General features: G+C 57.3%; 1 protein-coding gene across 7 annotated transcripts in view; it reads left to right on the top strand.

The window, feature by feature from the left end:
* The window catches only part of PTPRF (protein tyrosine phosphatase receptor type F), an 86,462-nt gene that overhangs the window by 17,422 nt on the left and 47,750 nt on the right, over nt 1-21,290 (top strand). For all 7 annotated transcript variants that reach the window (XM_032303624.1, XM_032303629.1, XM_032303628.1 and 4 more), the window contains exons 4-6: nt 5,720-5,865; nt 6,033-6,174; nt 19,501-19,689. In XM_032303624.1, the coding sequence (XP_032159515.1) occupies nt 5,720-5,865; nt 6,033-6,174; nt 19,501-19,689 (477 nt within the window). The remainder of the gene's footprint in view (nt 1-5,719; nt 5,866-6,032; nt 6,175-19,500; nt 19,690-21,290) is intronic.

Genomic DNA, 21,290 nt, shown 5'->3' with positions numbered 1-21,290 from the left:
AGCGCAGTTGGAGACCGAGGCACGCGGGGCTTGGGCAGTTCCCTGAGCGCAGGGCTTTGTGATTTCTCAGGGAAGCGGCTTGTGGGGCTAGAGGCAGTCCTGAGCAGGAAGAGGTTTCTCTACTGCCCTAACGTGCAAGTCAGGTGCCAGGTGGCTGCACAGGCCTGCCTTTGGACCCCACAGTGTGAGGTCTCTGGCCTGTGCTCTGTTAGGGAGCAGCACCGCACAGAGGTCATGACCTAAGCCCCTGGTGGGGGCACTATGAGGCTTCCTGGAAAAAGGGAACCCTAAAGGGTGACTGGACATTTGCTAACGGGGGGTTGTGCCTAATGGGGTGAGATGTCGGGGCTGGGGAAAGGAACGGCCCTGGGCTTCTCCATGGAGCTCAGGAGAGAGCCACAGGTTGAAAACCTTTTGTCCCCAGACAGTGTGGGACAGAGGCAGGGATGCAGCACAGATGATCAGCTTTGAGCGGGGTCCCTGGTTACAGCCCAGGGACTTGGAATCCTAAGAGCACGGAGCAGGATGCCCCAGTGCGGGCGGGGTGGGGGTAGGGTATGGGGGCAAGGGCCCGTGTAGCTGAGGGGGTGTGTGTCCTGTTCTACCCCTGCCCTGCCAGCCTTTTGGTAGGCAGGGCCACCAGGTAGGTAGGGCCTGCTGGCCTGCCTAGACTCTGCCCTCTGTGGCACTTCCGGCAGATTGCTTGCTCTCTCTAGGCCTGTTTCCCTGTTGCACAACGAGAGTAATCATTCCTACCTGGAAAGGTTAACTGAGGTCCCATGTTCAAGGCACCTGGTACCTGGTGTGTGGTCCCTGGATCCAAGGCCATGACCCGGGGCTCCCTGTGTGTCCCCTGGGAACTCAGGGCTGTCTCTGAGCAGGATCCCCTCTGGAGAGCGCCGGGAGCAGTCATAGGAGCCAGAGTTAATGAGTCCCCAGCTCATTAGACATTCAGGGCCTGGGAACTCCACCTCCAGGAGCTCCCTCCCCTGCCTCGCTGTCCCTCACTCCCTTGTGGCTGTGTGTCTATTTTCTGCTTCCGTGTACACCCATGTGCACGTGTGTGTATGTACTCCACAAGGAAGGCACGAGATAGCAGTCTGTCTCCCGGTGGAGGAGCCTCCAAGGGGGCCCACTTTGGCTGGCTGAGCACCCGTCACCCAGAGGCATGCCCACCCCCTCCCCAAGCTAGCCCATTGGCTTCCTTTATGAGGCCACTCATTCCCACTATGCCTGGGCTCAGTGGCCTGCTTGCACAGAGTGTCCCCGGACATACTCTGGGAGCTCTGCCGAAAGAGATGTGTGGCGCCCAACCTCCATGCTGTGAGGAAGGGGTCAGGAGGGGTACAGATAGTCAGAAGTTCTTCAGACCCTCTCTGAACACCAGCTGAGAGTTGGCAGGAGGCCGAATGGTCAAGTGGCCTGACGTTGATGGCATGCTGGTGGCGGTAGTCAGTCTGTGTAGCTGTGATCAGTGCTGGAATGGGAACCCCAAGTGCTGCCGGACACAGGGCAGGCTCCCACAGGGAGTGGGGTACAGGAGAGGGGCAGGGCACACAAAGGCAAGGAGATGTCCATCGGCCTGCCCTGTCGGGGCAAGTCCCCCAGGGCTGAGCTGTGTGCCAGGCACAGTACTCGGCCCATGGTAGGTGTTCGTTTGGAAAGAGTCAAGGAAGGTGAGCCTGGAGAGGTTAGCAGGAATGCGTCTGGGGGATGGCAGCAGGGAGACAGCAGTCAGCACAGAGATTATAGCTGGGGAGAGACCTGGTCAGATGTGTGCTCCCCAGAAGTTGGCCTGTGGAACCAAGAGGGCAAGGGCTCAGCAGGGCTTTGGGACAAGGACAGGCTGGGCTTTGGCTGCAAGGTGGGTGCGGAGACCCTGGGTGGGAGTGGGAGTGGGAAGCTGAGACCGGAGGGAGGGGAAGTCTGCCCCCTGGGCACCAGGCTTGGGAGGCGCTGCCAGTCTGGCCGGTGGGTGGGCTGGGCGGGTCGCTGGCTCCTCTCCAGCCTCCAAGGGGGTTCTGCCTCCTCCATGGCCCCAGGCCTTGGGCCCCGTCCAGCCTCCATACAGTGCTCAGGCCTTTTCCCTTCTCCCTGCTCTCTCCTCTCTTGTGACCCGGACCTGGCTCTCCTCCCCAGCTTCTGGCTCTTTGTTTGGCGGGGAGGCCCCGCCCCCAGGCGCACTCTCCCAGCCATTCCAGTTCAGCAGGTTCCAGCCTCTGGTTTCTGCACGTCCAGGCAAGAGCCGAAGAGGGTTTGGTTTCTACCCTGCGCTGCTTTCCCTGGTGGAAGGGGCGTCCCCCTGGTGTGGAAGGGACTGCAGTCTCCATCCTCCTCAAGCATTCCCTTGTCAGGTCACTCCTTCATTTGTTCCACACCCCTGTGTGCCAGGAGCTAGGTTGGGCACCGGGGACAGGGCAGGAAGCAAAGCAGGCATGGTGTCTGTTCTGCCCTGGGATATTGTTCTAGGTGGGGAACCAGCTGTGAGCCACATACTAGCCCCAAACATAGGAAAAGTAATAACCTCACACACAGACTATGTAATAAGCTGGAGCAGTGCTATTACAGAGGCAGAGGGAGTGACCAGAGAGCTTCAGACCAGGAACTGAGCTAATGGAGCAGGAGACAATGACAGGGAGACCAAGGAAGGTTTTCTGAGGAAATGATGCTTAAGCTGGGAACGGGAAGGCAAAGAGGATGTCTAAGAGGTTTGTGACAGCAGGAACAGCTTATGCAAAGGTCCTGAGGCCTCTGGGAACATTGTTTATCCAGGGGACGGGAAGCCAGGGCTGGGGCAGGGGAGGGGGGGCATGATGGACAGTGGCTGGGGTCAGACCTGGCAGGGCTCTGTCCACCATGAAAAGACTTGAAATTTTGTTTTGATAGCAGTTTTTTTTTTTTTAAAGATTTTATTTATGTATTTGACAGACAGAGATCACAAATAGGCAGAGAGGCAAGCAGAGAGAGAGAGGAGAAAGGCTCCCCGCTGAGCAGAGAGCCCGGTGCGGGGCTCGATCCCAGGACCCTGAGATCATGACCTGAGCGGAAGACAGAGGCTCAACCTACTGAGCCACCCAGGTGCCCCTTGATAGCAGTTTTAATCAGGAGTGAAGCAGTTCACTCTGGCTGCTGAATGGAGACTAGACTGGAGGGGACAAGACTAGAGACAGGAACACAACTTGTTGGGCTGGTGGAGTGTCCAGTCAAGGGAAGGTGGTATCTGGACTAAGGTGATGGCATTGCAGGTTGAGATCCATGAAGCTGCTGGTGTGCAGGTCCTCAAGTGTGGGGGAGGGTTGCACCAAGTGTGGGGGTGGTGCACGCCCGTGGAGCCTGAGTGGGCAGAGTCCTCTGTGAGAGGACCCATCTGAAAGGACCAGTAAACAGCGACAGGTTCTGCAGAACACCATAGAATGGGAAAGTCTGGAGCCTCCTTCAGAGTACAGAGGAAATAGGAAGCAAACTGAAGTTTCTAGAGGCTCTGTTATCCCCAGGCCACTCTGGCTCCCACCAAGGCTGCCCCTGGCTTTTCTGGCCCAGCTGCCTCCTGCCCTCAGTTCTAAGGGCAGTCAGATGGGGCTGAGTTTCCATCCTCCATGGAGCCTTGGGTGCTAGTGCTAGAAGATGAGCTTAGGATTTAGAACACCAGTCAAACCCTAGCACCCCCCAACGTCACTGTGACTTGTCCGTTGCTTAGCCTTCTGAGCCACCGGCTCTCCATCTCAGTCAAAGATGCTAAGACAACCCACGTTGTTGTTTCAAGACTAACGATATGAATGAGAGTCTGCACAGACCCTTGGGTCACTAGCACCATTTTGCAGATGAGAAAATGGAGGCTCAGAGATGACGCGTGACTTGCTTAAAAATTACATAAAACCCTCCCTGGGCCCCGGGGTGCTCAGTAAGGTGGCTCCCTTCCTGCTTTCTGTACCTGCAGCTGTAACTGTTGACCCAGTGGTCCCCGGATCCCTCCGCTCCTCGGGGACTGCGCCTGGCTCTTTCCGCTGGACCCTGGGTTGGCACCCTCTCCCTCTCCGCTGCCTCCTTCCCATCAGCATGTAAAGGTTGTCCCTCATGTCTTAGGAAACCAAAAAAGAAACCAAGATGTAAACCTCCCTTGACCCCTCATCCCCTCTAGGCACCATCTTTTCTGTACCTTCCTGTTGTAGCCAGTGTCCTGTACACGGTCCCTGCACTCTTTCCTCCCCTTCCTCACTTCCCACTCATTCCTCCACTTTCTTTGGTCCAGCTCCCCACAGCATGCCACACACCCTGCCACAAGGCCCCTCTCTTCTGCCCCAGGTGTCTTGGAGTCATACAGGCTTGAAGTCAAGTCTCAGATATGCCCCTCACTGGCTGGGTGACTTTGGGCAAGTGACTTGACCTCTCTGAGCCTGTAAACTGGGAATAACAATAGCGAAGGACTAAATGAGATGAAGTTCTTGGTGCAGCGTGCATGCTTTAGGGAGAGAGTGTCATCATGGCACACACACCCATTTCTGTGCGAGGGATGGGGTCAGGTCAGGCCGGGGCTCATCGGCACTGAGCAGGTGGTCTGAAAGGTCATTTCTCATGGTATTAGCCTTCCTCGAGCTGTTCATTGGCCTGATTAATAGGAAATGGATCCTCTGTCAGGATTAACGAGGCATTGCTATGTCTTAATGAAAGCAGGTTTCTCTGGTCTTGTGACCCTGGGAGTGGGGCTCACAGGGACAGGTGTGCCCATTCAGACCTGGTGGGCATACAGAGGTGATGTGGGCAGGACAGTACAGTGGCTGGGACCCTTCTTCCTTCCCCTCCCCCGCCTCCCAGTGGCCACCTTGGGGGAGATGTACAGGCCAGCTGTGTCAGAAGGCAATAGCCAAGCTAGTGGGGGCGGGTGTGGGTGCAGATTTACAGGAAAGCATTCACCTGGGAAGACGTCCAGAGACACTTAAGAGGTGGAATGTCTAGGCCTTTCGGGACTGCTGGTTATGTGGGGGCCGAGAGAGAGGAGGAGTCACAGTTTCTGGCTTGAGCTGTGGGGTAGATGGAGGTACCATCACCCAGAATGAGAGCAGTGGGGGAGGGACAAGTCTGGGAGAGACGCTGGGGCTCTTTCCAGGCAGCTCTCTGCATGCCTTTGTCCTGGAGCTTGGAATTGGTGGGGGGGATGGGAGACAGAGTGTAGCCATTAAAGCCTGGACTCTAGACTCAGAACTCCTGGGTTCAAATCTCAGCTCTGCCACAAACCAGCTGTGTCATGTTGGATAAATCCCTTAACCTCTCTCTGCCTGGATTTTCTTCTTTATAAGCAGATGTAATTATAGCCCCCACTTCATATGCTACAGCTCTTTGAATAGTGCCTGGCACGTAGTAAACACTTTATAAGGGTCAGGTGTCACTATGAGTATTTTCTTTCTCTCTCTTTCTTTCTCTCTCCCTTCTTTTTTAAAGATTTACTTATTTTAGAGAGAGAGGGGAGAGGTGGGGAGAGAGAGAGAGAGTATATTTCAGACTCCTCGCTGAGTACAGAGCCCAGTGAGGGGCTTGATCTCACAACCCTGAGATCATGACCTGAGCCGAAACCAAGAGTCAGATGCTTGACCGACTGAGCCATTCAGCTGCCCTTAATATTTTCTTTATACATCTTCTTGCCACCACCTCCCCCCATGACTGTGGAGTGTTGGCCATCTCTGTAGGACTGTACCGTGGTGACTCGGTGTCTCCATTTCTCCAGGCAAACCTGTCTTCATTAAGGTCCCTGAGGACCAGACTGGGCTGTCAGGAGGAGTGGCCTCCTTCGTGTGCCAAGCCACAGGGGAGCCCAAGCCACGCATCACATGGATGAAGAAAGGGAAGAAAGTCAGCTCCCAGCGCTTTGAGGTATAGCCTTGGGTGGGAAGGGGTAGGCGGGGCTCATGGTCGGCCTGTCCTCTTCCAGGGCCTGGCCCTACATTCCCTCTCCTTCATCTCTCTGCTCGGGGGCCTTTTGGATGTGGGAGGATGTCTGAGCTGGAGCGGGCTGTGACCCTGTGTCTGTCCTCTGGCAGGTCATCGAGTTCGATGACGGGGCAGGGTCTGTGCTGCGGATCCAGCCATTGCGGGTGCAGCGGGACGAAGCCATCTACGAGTGCACAGCCACCAACAGTCTGGGGGAGATCAACACTAGTGCCAAACTCTCAGTTCTCGAAGGTATGTGCTGGGGAGCCACGTGGCATGGTGGGTGGGAAGAGTGGCGCGTAGGAAGAGCCGGTCAGCCAGCCCTGACCCTGCTGTGAGCTGGCGTGTGTTTGGCAGAAAGGAGAGCTGGCCATCTTGGCATCGGCAAAGGTCAGATGTGGACGGGGATGGTCATCAGCTGCGGCAGTATTGTCTAGCATGCGCCTGGTGTCTCTGTATCCTCCTACAGAGCCGTGCCATTGCTCTGGTAGGGTCTGAGGTCTGACTTGACGTGTGGGTCTGCAGCTGTCCAACATTTGAGTTACGTGGCTCGTGGCCGTGGATGTGATTTTTCTGTGGAGCCTGGCAGGGGGCTTCAGAGAGGTGTGTTCCCTGTAGCCCTTAGGAACAAGGGCCCCAGGCTGGGGACTAGGACTCTATGGATTTTAGTGTCTTCTCACCTCCTGGCTCCTGCCTTCATTCACAAATACTCCCTAATGCTGCTGTGAAGTCCAGAGGGTCATCTGACCTGGGCCCTGCCCTTGAGACAGTCTCCAGTAAGTTTTATGGGGGCAACAAGGGGAGTACAGAGGAGAGGAAACTGTTGTCTGAGCTGAGCCCGGAGGGTAAATGGGAGTCAGGGTTGGGGCCTAAGCAGCACATCCCAAGGCCCAGAAGCCAGAGAGAAGGGAGCTTTCAGGGAGCTCCCAGGGAGCTCCGTTGTTCGGTTGGGCTTGGGGGGAGTGGGTGGAGTTTGAAGGCACAGAGAGAAGGCGGGAGATCTGGAGAGGCTGGAGGGCAGATCACACAGGCCAGGGCTGAGAAATGAACACTTTCCTGGGGGCGCAGGAAACCGTGGGATGGGGAGTGACACACACAGCCCCCAGCCACGATGGAGTCATCAGCCTGAGTATGTCTGTGTGTATTTTCAAAACATAGCCTTGATTGTTGCCTTTAAAAAAAAAAAAAAATTGCAGTAACAATACCTGTTCGTTGTTGAAGATTTGAGAAGTATAAAAGAGCACATAGGAAAAAGTAAAAATCACCCGTTATCCTGCCTCTACCAGTGACACTTGGTTATTTCCTTAGGGTCCATTTTCTGGGCAGGCATTGTGTATATAGTTGACCCTTGAACAGCATAGGGGTTAGGTGTGCTGAACCCCCCCCCCCAACACCTCTCACTGCCAAGCTCTGGAAAATCCCAGAACTTAACTACCAAGAGCCTGCTATGTACTGGAAGCCTTACCAATAACATGAAGTCAATCAGGATTGCCTGGATGGCTCAGTCATTTAAGCATCTGCCTTTGGCTCAGGTCATGATCTCAGGTTCCTGGGGAGGAGCCCCATGTTGGCCTCCCTACTCAGCAGGGAGTCTGCTTCTCCCTTTGCCTCTGCCGTTGCTCATGCTCCCTCTCCCCCCACTCAAATAATATAAAATCTTCGATTAAGACATGTCTCGTGTATGTATTATATACTGTATTCTTATGTTAAAGTAAGCTAGAGAAAAGAAGATCTTACTGAGAAAGTCATGGAAAGGGGCACCGGGGTGGCTCAGTGGGTTAAGCCTCTGCCTTCGGCTTAGGTCATGATCCCGGGCTCCTGGGATGGAGTCCTGCATTGGGCTCTCTGCTCAGCGGGGAGTCTGCTTCCCCCTCTCTCTCTGCCTGCCTCTCTGCCTACTTGTGATCTCTCTCTCTGTCAAATAAATAAATAAAATCTTAAAAAAAAAAAAAAGAAAATCCTGGGAGGGACACCTGGCTGGCTCAGTCAGGAGAATATGTGACTCTTGACCCTGGGGTTGTGAGTTCAAGCTCCACGTTGTATGTAGAGATTACTAAAAAAAAAAAAAGAAAAGAAAAGAAAAAGAAAAGAAAATGATGAGAGTTCATACATTTGTATAGTACTGTACTATATTTATCGGGAAAAGTCCACATATAAATGAACCCGTGCGGTTCAAACCCATGTTGTTCAAGGGTCTATTGTGTAAGAAAAATGGGATCACGTCCTGCCCAATGATCTATAGACTGCCTTTTTTTCCCCCTAAGGTTTTGTTTTTAAGTAATCTCTATACCCAGTAGGGGGCTTGAACTCACAACCCCGAGATCAAGAGTTACATGCATGCTCCACTGACCGAGCCAGCTGGGCGCCCCTCATTTGTAGACTGCTTTTCAAGATAACGTATCAGGAACATTTTCCTCACCATTAAGTATTCTATATCATTATTTTTAATGGCTGTAGGTATCACGCAAGGTGCCTTCATTTATTTAGCCATTCCTTTATTGTCGGACACATACGTTGTTCCCATTTTCTTGCTCTTATAAATAAAGTGCTATGCCCTTCCTTGCAGATAAGATATGATCACCTTCCTGATTATTCCCTTATTCTAGATTCCTGGAAGTGGAATTGCTGGATCAAAGGACACATGAATTTTTAAGCCTTTCAGTATTTCCAGAAGATTGTGTCAGTTTACACTCCCACCAAGCAGGGCACGAGAGGGCCTCTTTTCTGCACATCCTCACCAGCAGTGGGAATTATCATTAAAAAAAAAATTTTTGCCAAGTTAGTAGGCAAAAAAATGTCATCTCAATTTAATTTGCATTTTCTTTGATTACAAGAGCAGTTGAACATCTTTTCACATTGGCCATTTTTACGCTATGGCTTTACGTGTTCGCGGGCATCTGTTCAGTAACTCCCTGGTGCCTGTGTGTCTCCTGTGCTTATGTGGCCGGGGTCCACTTTAGAGGACAGTGGTTAAGAGCAGGGCTCCTGACCCCTTCCTCTCTTATCCAGTGACCTGGACAGGTAGTGGTGCCACGGAGCCTCATTTGCTCCATCTGTAAACAGGGAGGTGATGCCTATTGCCTGAGCTGGTTTGGAGGATGGAATATGACGTCAAGTAGTTCTTGGAATTCCGGCGGGAACTGTAGTGGCTGGCTGCTGGGCTGGGAGCTGCCGGTACCTGGCTTCCATGGCATCATCTAGATGGTGCAGCCCCTCTGTCCATCCAGGAGTACTGACCTGTGGAGCAGGGACCCAGAGGACAGGCCCTGGGCCAGGACCTCAGTTTCTGTAGCCACAATCAGGGGACAGAGTAGTTCTGCCCCCACCTCCACCCACCGCCCCCACCAACCTTTGGCATCTGCCCCAGCATGGAGCCATCTGTCCTACCCTGGCATTTGGGAGGTGGCTCCTGCCCCAGAGGGCATCTGATCAGACTCTCAGAAGGAAGAGGACCTCCGTGCTAGTGTTGAAAGAAAAGTACCCCCTCTCTCCGGAGTCCCTATTCCCCAGTTCCTTTGTGGGCACTTCTACCCCTTCCCCACCCCCCCCACTGCCCTGGGCAGCCTTATCTTCTAAAGGATTCAGGAGGATGTGGATGGTCTTTCAGGCCCTGAGGTGAGGAAGATTCAGACTTTGTGGGGGTTCCCCTCCATCCTGTGGGGCATTCTTGAATGAAGGTTCCTCTAGCAGGGGCCTGGGGGATGTCTGGGCTATGGGGGGTGTCTGATGAGGTTGGGGTCAGTGTGGGGCAGGTCCCTGCCCTGTTAGTGCCCCGTCCCTGTGGGGGTGGGACTGTGGGCCCCCTCCTCCTCCTCCTCCTCCTCGTCCTTCTCTTCCTCCTCCTCCTCCTCCCCCTCATTCTCCTCCTCCTCCTCCTGAAATGCAGCACCCGGAAGACGAAACGCTGACTTACCAGGTTGGTCTGTGTAACCTTGACCAGGCTCCTGGCTTGGCAGCAAGCAGTGAAGTGGGAGGCCTCAAAGGTGCGAGGAGGTGGGGCCCGGAGGAAGCAGCCCAGACTGCGACCATCCCCCCACTCCTCCCGGGCCCCCGGGAAAGGTGTGTGCGGAACAGGATTGAAGGATGGTCTGACTGGGGCTGTGGGCTGGAGCCAGAGGTGAGCCAGGGCTGCTCCTGGGAGGCCTCTACAGGTTCTAAGGAGGCCTGGGGAGAGGAGGAGGCCGGTTTGAGGGCTGGGAATAGGAGTGAGTCCCTTAGGGGTATCACACACTGCACGTACGCCCAAAAGCACACGCACGTGCATACATGCTTACTACGCACTGGGCTGATCAGGGGAGTGGCTGAGGGCTGCCTGCAGCAACCTGGCTCTGGGTCTGAGGAGTCAGCACACCCCAAAAAGGGAGCCCAGGCTGACGATTTTGGTCCTGTGCCCCCTGTTCTGTGTCGTTCCCCACCAGGCCCAGCCTCCTGATACACGGCTCCGGTGAGCCTCACAGGAACACCCCTTGCTGCTGGAGGCCCTCCACTCCCTGGTCCCTCATCCCAGCCTTTGCCCCCTGGGGCTCCACTGACACGACTGGCACCCCCCGCATGTCCATGTGTGGCCCATTGTGGCCCCACGGTGCTCTGTGGGCTGCCTCAGCGGTGCCCGGCACCAGTGGGCCGGGGGCGAGCCCGTCCGGACTGTGACGCGCGGGGCCTGCCGCCCAGTGTTCCTGTCTGAGTGGTAATTGAAGCCATTAGCGCGCCAGCCTCTCCCTCGCCCGGTAATGGCAGGAAAAGCTCTTCTCACTCCGCACTCTTGAGGCAGCGGCTGAATCACTCCCCCTCCAACCCGCCCGCTGCCGCCACTGAGACAGAGAATCTGACATTTTCCCTCTCGAGGGAGGGGGAGGGGAAGCACGCTTTAATTCTTGGCCTTTCCTCCAGGAGGTTGGGGGGGGGCAGTGAGGGGCTTGGAGCTCCTTCTGGACAGTACGATCTGCCTGAGCCAGTGGGCTCCAGGCCAGGCAGGACAGTGGTCAGCAAAGCCCCGGAGGAGGCCAGACAGCAGAGATGTGGGCAGGGCCCTGGTGACTTAGGTAGGTTCTGGGAGGGCTGCGGAGTGGGTGGAGGGGGAGAGGTGGAGGGCTGAGGGGGGAGCCCAGGAGCAGGAGGGAGCTGTTTCTGACTCTGTCCTGGGGGGACCTGACTCTGAGGGCTCCACGTGCCGCTGGTGGCAGCACTCCCTTTGTGATCAGGGACACAGCAGCTGACCTGCACCCCGTGTGTGCTGCAGGTGCCCCGTGTGCCCTGGGTACGGCAGTGTGTGGGATATGTGGCATGTGCTGCATGTACAGCAGGGGGTGTGTGGCAGGTGTGTGCATGTGCACGCACGCACTCCCATCCAGCCCCACGGGGAGGGGTGGTATATCCAGCAGGCAGTGTACATCAGGTAGTGCCTGTGGGTGTGTGCACATCGGGGTGTTTGTGGGGCGTGGTATGGTGTGCGTGGCAAGCAGCCAGAGCTGAATGTGTGGGGGTCAGTCTGACCCTGGGGGGCATGGTCAGAGAGACACTCTAGCCTCATTGTCTTGGGGACCCATGGGTTTCCTGCTCAGAGCTGGAGGTCAGCGGGACAGCTGGACAGACGAATGTGGGACAGAGCGGTCAGGCTGACCCATTCTCCAGTACAGTGGCTCCCCAGCAAGTCCTCTGCAGCCATGCCAGGACGGAGGGTGCAGAGGGATCCTGCTCAGATTTTGGGAGCCCTCCTTTTCCTCCCCTCCTCCTACCAAGGCTAGGCTCCCTTTCCCCAGTTTCCACCCAGCCTCAATGCCTGCTGATGGACTAGGACCATACATACCATCCTTGGATGCCAAATGGGCTCAGGGATCCAGCTGCCCACCTGGAGTGTGTCTGGTCTTCCTCCTTTTTTTTTTTTTTTTTAATTTATTTATTTGATAGAGATCACAAGTAGGTGGAGAGGCAGGCAGAGAGAAGGGCAAAGCAGGCTCTGCTAAGCAGAGAGCCCGATGCGGGACTCAATCCCAGGACCCCGAGATCATGACCCGAGCCGAAGGCAGAGGCTTAACCCACTGAGCCACCATCCAGGCGCCCCTGGTCTTCCTCCTTTGTGGCAGGCTTTGGGGGGTGCCAGCTGATAGGCGTGTGAGACAGAGACTGGGGCAGCGGGGCAGTCCGTGCTGGGCCTGGACCCATGAGTTCTGCAGTGGCTCTGACCCTGGCTGGCTTTGGGACATGTGGGGTGATGACCTATCGAGAACTCACCCTCCACTCCTCACCCCCATACTCAGTCCCTTTGGAAATAGCCCCAGGGACAGGAGGGCTGATGAGCAGCCTGAGATCCTGGGCTGGGCTGCATCTGGAGCAGAGTTGGTAAGGGAGCTTGCTTTCAGGATGGGTGGGAGTTTTCCCAGGGAGTTGGCACTCCTTACTCTCCCTTTCTCTCTGCCCCTGGCCCAGGTCTGACTGGGGTTGGGGCGTTTGGAAAAAGGGTTACTACAGGCAGAGGATGACTTCCCAAATGGCAGGCTGTGCCCTCTTCCTGTTGCCTGTGTATGTGTCTGGGTAACAGCCTGGTTTTGCAGAATCTGGACCTGTCACCTCCCTGATTTGCAGTCACAGAAGGCCTACAACCCAGGCCAGCTCCTACCCCACCCCTCACAGCTGAGGCATGACCTATGCACTTCTGGTCCAGTGACTATGGTCTCTGTGACCTATCCTTCCACCTCCCCCCACCCCGTCATGACCACTGTAGCACTGGGGACCACACAGACATGAGGCTCTGCAACCATTTCCTGGAGAGTTCTGGGCCCTAGGCATGGGGCTGGGAGAGGTAGGCGGGCAGTGCCAGGAGGGCCTTCAAGTTCAGACTCTGGGTTTCTTGGTGTGTAAAATCCCGCATTTTCTCTAGTCTTGATCCTTCTCCAAGGGCCCAACTGGACTTCCTTCTGAATGGCCCTCCTGTGGTGTAGGCAGTATGCTTGTGTCTTCTATTAGCCAGACGGTAGGTACCTCCCCTGTGCCCAGCCTGCCCCTGCCACCCCTACGGTCACAGGTACTAACCAGGCCCTGCTGTGTGTTTGGCCCGCTCGCTGACTCCCTTCTCCCCCAACCTCATGACTACAGAGTGGAGCCAGCAGCTCTGGGAACAGCTCACCAAGTCGGAGGCTCTCAATGCCCCTGTTCGTGCACATTCTCTGTCCTTGGTAAGGTGCTCCCTCTGGTTGCCAGGGGAGAGAGTATTTTAATCAGAGGAATGACATGATCAAATATATGCTTCAGAAAGGTCCCTGAGGATGCATAGTAGGGCAGCAGGAGACCAGTGAGGGTCTGGGGCAGCCCTGCAGCCCAGGCAGTAGGTCACAATGGCCCAAACCCAGGCAGCAGGCAGGGGAGGAAGGGAGAATGGGTGGCCAGCGGTGGAGAGAGAGTGGTGAGCTGCCTGGCCACAGTGGGGCTGGGGAGGTGGAGGACTCTGGGTTATGGCTCTGGGTCCAGGTAGATTGCGGGACCATTTTCTGAGGCTCAGGACCCAGTCTGAAGGGGCAGATTGACAAGGCCAGCTAGAAATCTGTTGTAGTACGCATGTGCGGGCATCCAGGGGGAGGTATCCAGGAGGCCTTGTTCAGATTCGCCTGGCGCTCCAAGGGACATCTGGAAATGGAGTTTTGAAGGCTGAGAAATGGCACATCTCAGGGAGCCAGAGCCAAGAAAGGAGGAAGAGGGCCTGGATGGAACCCCAGCTGGCTAGTACTTCATGTTGGGGGTGGGGGGTTTCCATAGGAATCTGGTGAGGAGAGGCCTGAAGGGGAGGAGGGAAACCCAGAGGGAGGCTGTGGAAGTGGAGAGAAGAGAGGTATGTGAAGGAGGAGGGAGTGGTCAGTGGGGAGGGGTGCTGTCAAGAGGTCAGGCGACATGAACACTCAGAAGTGTCCTTTGGACTTAGCCCTGTGGGGTCACGGTTGACTTTGATGAACTGGCCAGAAGCCGTAGAGGTGGCAGCTGGGTGACAGGGGTCTGAGGAGTGAGTGGGAGGCCATCGGAGGTCTGGAGGAACTGGGCCTGAACCTAGGGGTATCAATGGATAAAAAGACTCCTCCTGGCATAGGGCCAGGGTGGGGGAACCCCAGGAGGAAAGTCCAGTCTGGGCCTGGGCCTGCAAGCCCGAGGGTGGGTAGGGTGTATGGCTGGGGAGAGCACCAGCATTCACTTGGGGCAGTGTGGTGGGGAGGCCTCCCCAAGCAGGTTGAGGAGGGCAGTGTGAGGTGCCAGGGAAGCCCTGGGGGAGGGGGAGGCCATGGCTGCTCTCCACTCTCACCGCCGCTCTTGGGCTCTCGCTGCCGACAGGCCCCAAACAGCTCAGATTCAAAAACAAAACAGGCTTTTAAGATGCCAAGTTTGATGAAATCTGAGTGCTGGAAGAGGTGGGAGTTTTCTCTTAGAAAAAGCTGAAAATCGAGACTGAAAGCTGAGAAAGAAGATGGGCCCAAGGCTCCCTGGGCCCCCCCCTTACTGCCTGGAAGCAGGGTGGGGGTGCTCTCTGGGAGAGCAGGAGCCTCCGGGGCTGGGGAGGGCCTCCGGGTTGATAGCTGGTGTCTTGGCCCCAACCCTCCTGAGGATGGAGCTGCCTCAGGGACGAGACTCGGAGACTCGAGGTGGCCTTGGTTTCCTTAGAGCGCACAGGGGGTGGGGAAACCGCAGCCCCACTGCCCATGCGCTCCCTTCACACAGCTCTACACATCTCTGCGTCTCCCGTGTCTCTGGGTACCCGTGCCCCAGCATCTGTGCAGCTCTGACTGCAGGTCTCCCCGTGTGTGTGCAGTGCCCATGTGCTCAGCCTCTGGATCCGCTTGCAGGAGTCTGTCCCCACAGGTGCCATCACTGCAGGTGCCCCTCCACACACGCATGGACATTTCTATTTCTGCACCTGTCTCTCTCTCCCGTGTACCTCTGGCTGCCTGGCTGTGCATGTTTCTAGATGTCTGTGTTCAGAGACAGGGTGAGGTCAGGCTCAACACTCAGGCACAGGGGAGGAGGTCAGGCGTCCAGATGGTGCCGCCCCAGGGAGCCTGCGGATGTGTGTGCCGGTGTGTGCCTGCGCGTGCACGGAGATGCCACGAAGCTGGGTAAACACGGGTGAGAAGGTCGTGCCGACAGACGGTGCCGCCCGCTCCAGGACCCTGCAAGGCGTCTCCATCTGTCGGCTTCCTGGGTGCAGCCCCCTCCCTCTGGCCCAGACTCAGCCCCAGGCATCCCAGGCTGAGCCGGACAAAGAAACCTGTGTGTGCTTTGTACGGGGCCTCACCAGCCTCCCTCCCCGCAGCCATTGCAGCCAGCCTCAGCTCATCCCCTATCTGCCCCTACCCTAGTTTCATCTGCCAGGACCCCAACATTTGTCTTAGCTCCAAGCAGACCTGCCTTCCCATTGGCCCCCCAGTCTCCCATAGCCTTCACCCAAGGCAGTTCCACCTCACCCCTCCAGAGCTCTCCCTGTGTCCCATGTTCAAGGGTTTAGTACCCTTGCATCTCTCTCCTTCCCCAGGAAGCCACCAAGATAGCAAGTGAATCATGGAGGTGAAGCAGCTTTACCACTGCTGTGGGGCCTCAGCCAAGTTTCTTCCCCTCTCTGAGCCTTCGTCTGGCAACACCCTCCGCCCTCGCACACACACATACCCTGTCATGTTCCTCTGCCCAGTGGGGACAGCAGGGGAAGAATTTAGATCTCCTGTTGCAGTATCTAAAGCCCAGTGCAGTTTGCTGCAGGAGCCGTTAAAGTACACGTGCACGGTGTGCAGAGATCCGTGGGGGCAGACCCCTGGGAACGTGTGTGCACCCTACTGTGCATGCTGGCGGAATCCACAGACAGCTATAGAGACTCGTGCTTCCTGATACCTCTGTAGTCCCTTACAGGCCTCACAGGCTTCTCTTCCCCTCCCAAGGACCCCCTTGTCGTAGAATGGAGGGGCCTCCGCCCTGCAGGCGCAGACTCCGGGATTGCCCGGCTGAGGCTTGGAGGCAGGTGTGGGAAGCCCCGGCTGCTCTTTGAGCGATTGAGAGGGAAGGAAGCCCAAGGGGGAGGGGAGCAGAGAGTTGTAGAGTTGGAATGGGGGAGCAAGGTCTCGGAAGGGGAGGGGGCCCACTCTGCCCAGGTGGGGGCCAGAGGGGCAGCAGCTGCTTTGACCAATCTCGGATGCGCGCTAGCTAGGACGCGGGCACGAGCGCAGCCTTCCTCCTGGAGCCCGCCTCTCTGCCGTTGCCATGGTTACCGGGTGGCCTGGAGGGGGAGGGGCCCCTCCTCCCTTCCACCAGCAGCCTGCGGGACAGGTTTTGAGGGGACTCAATAAGCATACACTGGGGTGTGGGGATGTGGGTGCTTGCCCGCAGGTGGCCACGTGTGGGGTACAGTCGGGTTTGTCTTGCTGCTTGTGTGCAGGGGCTTTCCACGGAGCAGCTGAGCCCTGAAGCCGGAGGAGGGTGAGGTATGGCAGGATGGTGGTACCATTCCCCAGGGGCACCCCTCCCAGGAACCCAAGGCCCAGCCCTGCCAGGCGTGGGGCCCACCCCTTGGGATCATCCCAGCCCCCCTTCTCATTTAGCTGGGTGACCTTGGCCAGGTCTCTAAGCCCCGGGTCACTCTTCTACTGCCTACGGTTTTGGTAAGAGTAAATCATTTTTTAAAGCATTTTAACTCTCTACTTGGAACACAGCAAATGCTCCCTAACAGTAACCTTCTATGCCTCCTATCTGGGCCTCAGTTTTCCTGACTGTCGATGGGTTTGCAGTCATCATGTGATGTCAGACTGAGGGATTTCCCCAGGTCTGTGGCCCCCTGTGGTTGAGACTGTAGTGGACCTGGTCTCTGTGGGTCCTGCAGGGTGTGCAGGGGATAAATGTGCAGACTCGTGGATGGGTCAGTTTCCACTAGTGTGCCCAGTGTCCAACTTGGCCAGACACACAACGGGCATCAGTAAGCAGCTGCTGACCTTGGCTGCGTTTGAATGTGGTGGAGGCCTCCCGGGGAGCAGAGAAGGAGGAGACAGCAGCGGGTCACTCCTGAGGGGCCGGTGTCCTCCTGCGAGACACGCTTACCCTGCTGGAGGTGCAGGACGGCAGCCTTCCGAGCTCTGCCTAGAAGCCGAGTTGGCACAAGGGACCGGGTTTTGGGTCCCGCTGTTTTATGGACAGCTCTTCACACATGCCGATTTTAGGTTCTGGCGGCAGTGCCTGAGGCATGATCTGAGCCAAGGACGGAGCCATTGAGGGCGCGATAATTGAGGGAGGAAAATTAATTGTCCTTAATTTGGCGTAAATCCCCAAGACCTTCCCCGTGTCAGGAATTCAGAGTAGATTCCAGGACACGGGGGCCGCAGGTGTCTGCACTTCTTCCCTTCTCCCTGATCTCCCTTGCCAGTGGCGATGGGGGCTGGCGGACTCCTGGGCCCGGACTCTGGCAGACTCTGTCACCCCTGTGCCCCCATTTGCTCAGCAGGGCTGTGCAGGTAGGATTGAGGACTGTCACCCTGGTATGCTAGGGTGGCTCTGACTGTCCTGAGTGTCCCCCAGCTGCTGAGGAGGGCAAAGAAGGTGGACAGGGGCCCGGGGCCTCAGGCCCTGCCTGGGCCTTCCTGTTAAAGCAAACCTCAGCAGGCTCAAAGGCAGCCGCCTCCTGCTCGGTGTACCCCGAGTCCTGCTTCCTTGCCACATTTTCCTTTTAAAAATCAGAGCTGGAAGTCAGGACACCGTGGGATCATATTTACAGCCAAGGAGATGGTGGGTTCACATCTGGAGTTTAGAGGGCTTCAGGTGGGGAAGTAAGCATAGCGCCAGCTGCTGGGAGCGGCTGGGGAGGCAAGGCTGTGCTCGGAGTCCTACTGCTCTCCAGCGCAAGACCCCATCTCTTCATGCGGCCACGGTCCCTTTGGGATGCCACTGGCAGCTAGAGCCTTGGCAGAGCCCCCCATCCCACCCGCCCAGGATCTGGCAGCAGATAGAGGGTGTTTTGCCCCTGCCTCCTGGGGTTCCTCCAGCTTCCTCTCCTGCCTGCCTCCCCAGTCAGTCCCCCTGGGTCTCCGAGAGTCTATAGGGAGGATCAGCCCTGCCAGTCTTTACTTTCTAGAATCGCTTCTGAGGATGCCATGTGCCTTCTCCCTGGCACAGGAGTCTGACCTCAGCTAGTGTCCTCACATACCCATCTTGGGCTGGGCCCAAGGGAGGAAGGTCTAGGCGGTGCCGCCTCCTGGTCTCTGCCACCACGGAGCCTTGCTCTCCCACTGGAAGACTGACAGCGTTCCCCAGCCTCCACTGGGCATGTCTGGTATCCATACTGATAGGCTCTGCTGGGTTCTCAAACGCAGGCAGAGGCCCTAGCCCCAGGCCCTGGGCTTGGTACCTGACTGCCCCGGTGGCTCAGCCAGGTGCTCCTTGTAGCGGTAATGTCCACTAATCCTCGTTGGTGCAGATTCTCTGTCACACTCTCCAGCACCTTGTGTGTCATTAGATGTGCTCCTTGCAATGGCTGTACAAGCTGGGAGCTTGAACCTGGTTTACAGATAAACGGAGGAGTGGAGAGGATGAGTAATGCACCCCGGTCACAGAGCTAGTTGGTGATGGAGGTCAAAGCCCCACTCCACCTGCTCTAGTCCAGAGCCTGTGCTCCCAGCACCTTGTGCTTCCAGGGGTGGCGAGTGGCCAGCCCTGCTCCCCAGCCTCAGGGGCCATGTGTCGGAGTGTCTGTGCAGTGGGTGTGGGGGTGTGCCGATGTCTGTTGCTTCCGCACGATGACTCTTGTGTGAGCCGCCAGCCGCTGGTGAGGTGGGAAAGGCAGTCAGGGAGGAGTTTCACTTCCCTTCATCAAATTTGGTGTCCTCATAGAGCTTTTTTCTCTCCTTAACCTCCACATGCTCCAACATGGTCCACAGGCCTGACCACGACCCCCAGGGAGTGAGGGAAGAGGGTCAGGGTCAAGGCTATAGTAGAGAATGGGCCAGGGTCAGGACCGGGAGATGCAGGGGGTCACTTGTAGGGCAGGGGTACCAGAGTCAGGTCCAGAATCCAGGCTGTGATGTAGGGTTCTGCCATGCTGTGGGGCTCAAGGCCAGAGGCAAGCAGTGGAAGGGACACGACGTGCAGAAAAGGGAGTGGGAGCTAGGCAGCACCCGGGGGCGGGGGCGGCCTTTGGGCTGTGTTGTGGCCCTGGGTGCTGCCATATGAGCTGTGCCCCCACCCCCAACAGCCTAGCATCCGTGTAGCACTTTCTGCTGTGGCCAGCAGAGCATTAGTCCTCGTTTTTCACAGGGCCCAGAGAGAGAAGTGCTGACGTCTCCAGTCTGAGGCATTGTTTCTCAGACCTGGAAACTCCCTGCCAGGGCCGGGTGTGCTCCATGGTCAACTGTACCCCCCACCCCAGCCCTGCAAAGGGCAGGCCTAGGAAGTGGGACTCAGGAGTCTGGGTCCTCACACGAAGCAGGCTCCACCCTTAGAAGTCAGAAATTGGGAGACAAGGGTCTCAAGGGTCCCAGTCAACCTGGGAATCGGGAGCAGCTACCCACGGCCGAGGGTTCTAGGGGGCAGGCAGTGCCGGCCCTGACTTGCCCTTCTGTTCTTTGTCTACAGAGGAACAGCTACCCCCGGGGTTCCCCTCCATCGACATGGGGCCTCAGCTGAAGGTGGTGGAGAAGGCACGAACAGCCACCATGCTGTGCGCAGCAGGCGGGAATCCCGACCCTGAGATCTCTTGGTTCAAGGACTTCCTCCCGGTGGACCCTGCCACAAGCAATGGCCGCATCAAGCAGCTGCGTTCAGGTGAGCAGAGGGCGAGGGGCAAGGGGCCACACAGACCTCAGGAAGGATGTCCTCCTGGCACCCAGCATAGCCTTCCCTCTTGGGCCTGGGAGCCTGGGGCCGTGGCTGAGCGGATGGCACCCAGTGGGGGAGTCTCATCTCGGTACAGGCCCTCCTGGCCCAGGGAAGGGAGCTTGACAGCGAGGGCTCGTTGTCAGGGATTCTTCTCCCTTCCTGGGATCACCAGAGTCTAGACTTCGGTGTAGCCCAGCTCCTCGCAGCATGAGTGGAGCACCCGGTGTGGCGTTGGGCTCTGCAGAGGCGTTCCGTGGCTGTTCGTCCTCCATCCTTCCTGGAGTCTGGCCTGGGAGGAGGCCTACTCGGTGCTTCTCTTTACTTCCCCAGATAGCAGGGCTTAGCCAGGGAAAGAGGCCGGAGATGCCTGATTCGTCAGGCTTCAGAAGGCCGGACCTCAGGAGCTTCGAGCCAGGAGGACTTACTGCCATCCCTTGGCCACCAGGGCCACCTGTCTCCTCTGGATATCTCAGTCGAGCCAGCTGGGAGCCCTTGGCAGCAAGGATGCCGTCATGACCAGGCAGGAGGTGTCGCCCTGTTGATCGATCTGCCTCCGAGGCTCCCGCCAGGATAATTGATTCAGTTTTTGTGGGAACGGTGCAGGCGGGAAAGGAGGCTCAGCATCAGTTTAGCTGCACTCTGCCTTTGTCGCCAGCGAAGGCTGAGCCGATAGACCTTGGTCCAGAAACTCTGCTGCGAGCTGCAGGGTGGTGGGCTCAGGCAAGACGGCCAGTGCCAGCCAGAGCCCCTGCTGCCCATTGGCTGTGAGGTCAGCACTGCAAAGGACGACGCAACTCTGCCTGTCAGGGCTGTGCAGGCGTCAGAGGTGCCCCTGCCACTCCCTGGGGTGCCAGCCCCTCCCCCCGCCTCCTACCAGGGAGCCGCCCCAGCAGCGCCAAGGGGAGGAAGGAGAGATGAGCTGCCCGGCGGGGGCCGGATTCAGGCCTAAGCCAGGGCCGCCTGAGACAGCCTACAAAGTGTTAGCTCATTTAATTTAATTAAAACTCAACAAGATGGAGGCAGCTGTAACGCAGTTAATTAAAACAGCCATAATCATGGCAGGAAATGGTCCGACAGCATTTGCAGCCACTGCCCAGCACTGCCCAGCGGCCTGCTCCGGCTCCTCTGCGTTTGCTTGCAGTCCCCTGGGCAGGCTCCCCAAACAGCCAGATGGTCCTCCCCGCAGGCCTGGCCTTCGCCCCAGCACGGCCTTGGCCGTCCGTGGCAGCAGTTCTGGGAAGGCTCACCGTCTCGCACGCTCGTCCATCAACTATTTATGTGGTCCTTACTGTGGGCCAGGCCCTGTGCCCCCCATTTGCTGCCTGTCACGCCGTTGGCAGCCGCTCCTCCCCCGTCCCTGGCTTTCCTCTCACATCTGTCTCCTTGAGGCCTCCTCTTCCTCTGCTCCTTCCGCCAGCCAGGGAGCCTCCGTCTCCAGCGCTTGCTCTGTGAGTGGGGCCTTCCCCCACCAGGCCGACTCACCCCCTCCTGTAGCTTCAGGTACCCTCTCCACACCCACACGCCTGGTTCTGTTTCCCAACACCACA

This window comes from Mustela erminea, chromosome 10, assembly GCF_009829155.1.
Source record: "Mustela erminea isolate mMusErm1 chromosome 10, mMusErm1.Pri, whole genome shotgun sequence".
Taxonomy (NCBI): domain Eukaryota; kingdom Metazoa; phylum Chordata; class Mammalia; order Carnivora; family Mustelidae; genus Mustela; species Mustela erminea.
Note: the sequence above shows the minus strand (reverse complement) of the source record. Positions and strands in the feature narration are given on the sequence as shown.